Source organism: Haemorhous mexicanus, chromosome 19 (genome assembly GCF_027477595.1).
Source record: "Haemorhous mexicanus isolate bHaeMex1 chromosome 19, bHaeMex1.pri, whole genome shotgun sequence".
Lineage (NCBI taxonomy): Eukaryota > Metazoa > Chordata > Aves > Passeriformes > Fringillidae > Haemorhous > Haemorhous mexicanus.
In genome coordinates this window covers 7,212,641-7,219,668 of record NC_082359.1, presented here as the reverse complement: position 1 = coordinate 7,219,668, position 7,028 = coordinate 7,212,641, and the positions used below count along the sequence as shown (strand labels likewise).

Sequence of the window (7,028 nt, the reverse complement as noted above, 5' to 3'; positions counted from 1 at the left end):
GATATCAGCTCTGAAATAAGCCTTATGTTAAATTTCAAGTTATTGTGACAAGATGAACAAAACCAATTTTGACAGTAATTCTAATCTATTTATTGTAAAACTGATTCTCTCTTTTTAAAAGACATATTCACCTGTATAAATAGTTTCCTTTGTCTCCTCTTATTATGTTCCAAAATGTGAACCTAAACTTGTCCTGCAGAATGAAAAATAACAACAATGAAAAAATGAAATACAAACTTGTATAATTTACTCATTACTTAGAGAGAGGAAAGCCGAGATTGCTCTAAGCCAAGATATCTTTAAATAAAATTATTGAAACTGATCATGGCCTTATATAATCCTGCTTGATGTAGCCACAATCCAAGGAGCCTGGTGATTACAGTTTGGGCCATTTTATATAAAAGGTAATCTCTGCCACGTGAAGACACAACAGCACACAAATATGACTGGCATTTATAATGAACATGCTCGAATGGATCGTTGCTTAATGCAATTAGCCTATATATGCAAATGATGGCATCAGAAATCCTGCAGCAGCTGCTGGGCTTGGCAGCTGCGTATGTTGTAAGACAGTCTGACAGATCAAATGGACATATTTCCAAAGACTACAAACAGATAGACAGATGAAGACAGATTAAGAATTGCGCATGTTTGGGATTTTTAAACCCACATGACCTGGACAGAATGTATTCAACAAATACCAATATAAAAATTTTTCCAGTTACTCTGTGGCAGTGATTCAAAACTGTGTGGGACCACAGAATCCCTGTTAACCCCACAACTTAAATAAACAGTACAGAAAACTTCATTTAGTGTTGTTTCATAGATCACTTGCAGTGACCTCCCAAACATGATTCATTGGTCACAACTGGGAGACACTCTAATAAAGACTCACCATATCTCCTACTCTACCATAGGCATCTTGAAAATGAGATTTAACGTGCAGTCACTTCTTTCAATATTTTTCCAGTTTTTTCCTTTGCACTGGAACTGGCCTTTCCAGTTCTGCTCTTCCAGTTCAGGTTTTGCACAAGTGCAAGTGAGAAATGGCAGCGCACCGTGAACCATCTCAGCAAACGAATGCAGCTGAGGCAGAAACAGACACTTGAAAATACTGAAGTGACTCAAAGGTTTAAAAAATATATATGTATTACGAGAGCCACAAAAAAGGTTACAGACAGAGCTCCACAAAGCCTGCACGGATACATTCCAACAATTCAAGGTGGCAGAACAGGTGAAATACAGACCATAAAAACGGTTCGACATTAACTTTCCAGACTGTCAGAGACAGAAAAGCTTGACCCCATCTTTCCCACACACACAAAAAAATATTGACTATATATATATCTCTCTATATATCTCTAGTCTGGACCACAGATATAGTCCAAAGAAAACCACATTGCAATTTCCATATTAGGCTTGTAGGAGAGTAGGCATCATCTGAGGAACGTCCACTGTAAGGCCCGGGAGGGATCCTCGTGGGCCGAGCTGACACAACATCACGCTTGGTTAGAATGAGAACAGCAACACCCCACAGCTCCTGTGCTGCACATGGCTACCAACACAGAGCTCTGTGCAACCCCCCGAGCTGGCTGAACCAAACTGAGTAAATACATTTGTTTTGCTTAATTAAAAAAAAGAAAAAACAACCAAACAAAAACCCAAAAAAGCAGATGTAAGATATTAGGGCAGTTCCTGCTATCACCTTCCTTAAAAATTCAAGACTTGAAGACTTCTTTAATGTACTTGCTTACAGACATGTTTAGAAACTGTATTAATGATCTTCAGGAAAATATGCCACCCTGAGGCTTTTTCCCTTGTTCACTTCAGGTTATGTCTGCATCCAGTTTTGACAGGGGGGCCAAATGCTGGTTGTCTGTCAGTGCAGTATTTGGCCCAGAGTTTCAAAGTCTTTGCTATTCAGACTTTCCTATGAGGTCAACAAAGAAAGTAGTAAAAAAAGAAAATATTAAGGCTTCAAGTAAAAATATTTTCTCTCTCTCCCACCCATGTAGTAAGGTACATTTAATTCCATAATACTCAATATATTATACAACTAAAGATATAGAGATCCAACTTTTCAAGGCAGAAAAGTACTACAATGAAAACCTGGAGGCTAACTGGGAGCATATGAACAGGGAACAAACGGATAATAAAATGCAATATGCAATGAAAACTGATGCGTAAACTAAAAAAAACTATTGCTCTTTTTTAAATAAGTAATACAATCCACAGCTACAAATAAAAACATGTTGAAAATATTTAAGACTTTTGAAACATGAAATAAGCATGACAAAAATAAAGAAGCTACTTTACAGGACGTGTTAACTCGTGCTGGATTTTCATGGCTGATCCCCACCTACTATAAATTAGCATCAATTAAATGAGCTTTCATGGAGCCACACTAATTTATACAAGCTGAAGATTTGGCCTGCAGTGTCTGTAAAAACAGGGTATCTTGACAGAAGAACCTTACTGCTGATCTGTAAACTGCTTAAAGAACTATGCTTTAATATGGGCTGGATTCTGCTAAAAAATTAGATTTAATAAACAGGTCCCCAGTTCCACAACAGGAACTATGGAACAGACACTTACATTTATGAGTAAATAGCTGCAAGTTCAGTGCCTTGGATGGAAATGAGGCTGGATTTGCTGCATGCAATCTCCTGTTAACAGTTCTGCTTAGATTATTCTTTCAGAAAATCTGAATCATTTACTCCAGGCTATGTGCACTGAATTAAATGCAAACCTCAAAAGGAAAAAAAACAAAAAAAATACTTTGGTACCATTGTAAACCTATGAAAAAGTTGAATGTCTCTCAACTGTGGGCAAAACTACTCACAAAATACATAATCCTTCCTGTTGAACCTGTACTGACACAGTGCATCCTATTTTTCTCCCTTACCCCTTGTGAACTATGTCAAAATAACCCTGGATATTAGTGCTTTATACACACAATACTGTGTTTAGTCTTACTGAGAAATTCTCTCATGAACTAATGTAGTTAACTTCAAAGGCTCTTTGGCCCTTCAAGTTCCTCAGTAGCTTTTTCATTTATAAATGCAAGAGAAAGAACGATCAAAGTGGAGCATCACTGGGATGCAAATCTCAAATATTACATTGGTGCAAATTTTCAGCCTTGCTTGCATGAATTTCATGTACGTATTCAAAGATACATGATAAAATGTGCCCTTGTGTCACTCCCTAATCCCATGTGTTTCCTACCCCCTCTTTTTCAGGGCTTACATATGGCATACATGATACTTTAAAAACAAGTAATTTTGTGATACTCTATGCACCAGAGTGAATTCCAGTCCTTAAAGAAGTACTGCATCTTCCTGAGGAGTTAACATCAGGGTAGACTGCAGATTAATAACAGTTAAAGATGGAAGAAATCTGTAAGGCCATCTGGTCTACCCCTTGTCCCTACAGACTCACCTCTCACAGAAATTTTTTAATGACTTGTCCAAATACAGTTTGACTGTCCTAAACAGTTTGTCCAAAACTCTGCTTGGAAGACTATTCACTGCCCCTTCCTCTCCATCTTTTCTGCCCCATTCTAAATGTAGAGCATTGGTTACCAGTGACAACCCTTGGATTAACCTTTGGTTTTACAACTTTTAAGTAACATATTTGTAAAATTATGATACTCATTTCCACTTCATTGCTTAGCCAGTGGCATGTTTTAGCCCTTTAAATCTTCTCATTAGCCAGCCCATCCAGTTCTTTAATATATATTGCTCCATCTATACCTGATCCAGTTTGCCAGCATCCTTCTGGTACCATAGCGCCTCCAACTAAGACAATGTTCTACATGGCAGTGAGCAAATCTGCACAGAAAGACTATTGCTTCTCTGCTCTGCAATATCCCTACACCAGGCATTTAAAATACCACCAAGGCAATAAAATGCACACTGATTTCTACTTCACTCTCTCAGAACTTTAGCCTATTGCAGATGCATTGCTTTCCACGTTTCTTCCTTCAGGCAACATAGAGCATTACACAGAGAGATGATTAACTTTCTTATGTTCTCTTCAACCTTTGTCTCCAAAAAATAATGTGATATACAAGGGACATAATAACCATGTATTGCAGCAGATGTCAAGATTCATCAAATCAAAATATAAATTGTAACCAGGCAAAATTAAGGTCAATATTTGCCTTCTGGAATAATTAATCTCAACATACATGAAAACAAATAAGATATTATGAACACATTCTGAATTGCTACCAAATACCTGGAGAGCTTTCCATTATAGTCAAGGACTAAAAAGGATTTAACCCCTTGAAACGAATATCCTGAAGAATCTAAAATGGATTTAGATCTCTAATCAAAACTATTCACCATGAGAACCAGGTGGGAAGTCGAGGTCTTGTATGCTGACTGGCTTAGTGATAAATAATAATTTTTAGTGACTTTGGCAACAGTTGCTCAGGATATTCTTAATTGCACACATGATCTGGCAAGTTAGCATTGGTCCAGATCTCAGTACTTTTGACTTCTGAGGTGGTAACTGAATGGTAAAGAAAAGGAGATAAGGAATAGAGAAATAAAAATCCATTTGTCCCAAAATTAGCTTTGCCAGAGTCCTCATATTTTTGACAAAAGTAATGCACCCCTTTCTTGTTTTTTACGGTAAAGTTGTCTTTAAATCCAACAAAGTAAATGTAGTTTTCTGGAGACAGGAAAAAGAAACCTCAGAATGTTAAATAGATTTGATTGATATTATTTTAAAAAGTTGTTCCCCAGGGGGGAAAAACCCAAATTGAAAATCCTTTGTCTAACAGTATTGAAGACCAGAGGGAATGTGCTAGTAATTAGGCAGACAGAAAATTTATATCCTTTAGATGCACGCTTGGCTCAGTTACACACACTGCAAATTCGACAGCTTATGATAACCTTGCTGCGGGATTACACTGACGGCACCAGGGCAAGGCAGTAAACTCTGTTACTGCCTAAATCCAACAGGTAAGGAGGGTGCAGGGAAAGCAGCTGATGGCTGTTTAGAATATGCTTCCATCTGAACATTTCCTTTCTTATCTGCTTGGTTTTGTTGCTGGGTCAGAGAAGCCTTTCAAACCCAGAGGGAGCAGGAGGTCAGAGTGGCAGATCCTCGCCGATGTTGCGGTCCTTTTCCATGGAGACAAACACACGCACACACACACAACTTCACACACAGGGAGGCCAATGGCAGACAGGGAGAAGCTGTTGCTATCCTTTCTCCTGCCCCCATCTGGGACCAGGAGGGCTTTTAAAGAAGACATGGTGTCTGCAGCCCAAGTGGCCTTGCCTTGTTCCTTCCCAGGAGGAGGAACCAGAGCTGCAGCGCCCAGGGGACGAGGAGAAGCTCCTGCCCAGCGCAAGAACCCTATTTTCCATGTCAGCAGGAAAACAGCAGTTGGTCCTCTGGCTCCTGCCAGACACATCGCTGGCCAGAAGAACTGGGAAGGGGCATGGGAGAACTGACTGATCCTGGACTGACTGAACTGTTTCACAGCACAACTGGTACACAACAGAGTGGTTGGACAGACACGCGCACAATGGCTTTAGCGCTCTCTTGCAGGAAGGAATTCCGCTCGGTGTGGTCTTAGGTCGTAGCCAGTTCCCGCCTGTCGGTTCAGGAAGAGTCTGATAGACTGTACAATTTTATTATTCCCTCAAGAATAAGGCTGCAGCTGGTTTTTGGCCAAAAGAGAAAGATGAAAACAGAACAAACCCAAAACAAGAAAAGGAGAGTGGCCGACTGCTGCTGCTCCTTCTTTGTTGTTGTTTGAGTCTTCACAGTGCTCCTAGCTTCATGGCTGGCTGAGTGGATGGCTCTTTGTTTTTAATTCATTTTATTTTACACTGAAATTTCATAGGTTGTTCCACCAACTCCAGACACCTTCTTAACATTAGAATGTCTAGCAGGGCTGACTGGTGTCCCCTGGGAACTTGATGTTGAACCCAACCTGGCTATTCCTTTTGGCTGTCCATTTATTTTACTGTGAGGTGTCTTCAACTGCATGTCATCCCTGCATCAAAAGAAATATCAAAAGATGCAATATTAGTGACAAAGTGTGATACAGAATGGTTTCATTCAGAATAAACAGTCACCCCTGTCACCCTGAGTTCCCAGCACTGCAAAATATTCAAGCCTGGGAGCAAGCTGGTTGAAGCCAGTGCGTTTGATGAAAAGCCACTGAAATGAGAGAACTAATTTGGCCATTAGGTTAGTGGACCACGCCTGAGTAATATTTGTTAATTTAATTACTTGCTTAAATGCTTTGTTGTTCCAAACTAATTGCATAGGCATTTGTAGGACACAGGAGAGTTTAACTGTTACCACTGCTCACCACTGACCTTAAGCCAAACTGTGTTTTAAAAGCAGAAACAAATTAGCAGAAAAAACATTTCCCAGTTGAATAACCAGGTAAACAAAACTTTGTTGCTCATCTCTGAAACAACTTGTTTGCACTTAACTTCAGGAGATCTACAACAATAGTTCTTCCACATTTCAATGTTTTCCCTAACTGTTGGATAACAGGAGAGAGAAGCCTGGGGTCTAAACCAGAGGCTAACACAGCACAGTAAGTACCAGATACAAAGGAAACTTGGATATTTCTGAAGAGCTGCCCTCAAGGTCCCAACTAAACTGAAATACTGCATCCTCAGCAGGATCATGATCTCTTCAGGCTTTGCAAGCTCCATGGCTTCCAGAAGGAAAACAGAAGCACATGCAGTAGCTGCAGCTGAGCATCTTGCTCAGGTGGCAGTTACTGAGGCTTTCAGCACAGCAAATCCTTTCTCTCCTTGCTTTCTCACAGAAAGAAAGGAAGCAGCAAGGCCTTAAGGTAATGTCATGAAGCTCTATGCTTTTAGCAGCAGTTCTGTACTATGGACACTCAACACTGCTAAATACAGAGCTGTCAATGCCAAGCACCAGGATCTCAGCCTGTTTCCCTCAGCACAGAGTATGTTGCACAAGTAGGATCCCAGCTCTGCCTCTGTATCCACGCAATGTCTGGGTCAGCCTCCCTTCAGGCT

At 40.0% G+C, this 7,028-nt stretch overlaps 1 protein-coding gene across 2 annotated transcripts in view; it reads right to left on the bottom strand.

The window, feature by feature from the left end:
- Window positions 1-1,131: 1,131 nt before the first annotated feature.
- Window positions 1,132-7,028, bottom strand: part of ZDHHC8 (zinc finger DHHC-type palmitoyltransferase 8) — a 110,549-nt gene continuing 104,652 nt past the window's right edge. For both annotated transcript variants that reach the window (XM_059863257.1, XM_059863258.1), the window contains one exon: window positions 1,132-6,016. In XM_059863257.1, coding sequence (XP_059719240.1) covers window positions 5,845-6,016 — 172 coding nt within the window. In that variant the 3' untranslated portion in view covers window positions 1,132-5,844. The remainder of the gene's footprint in view (window positions 6,017-7,028) is intronic.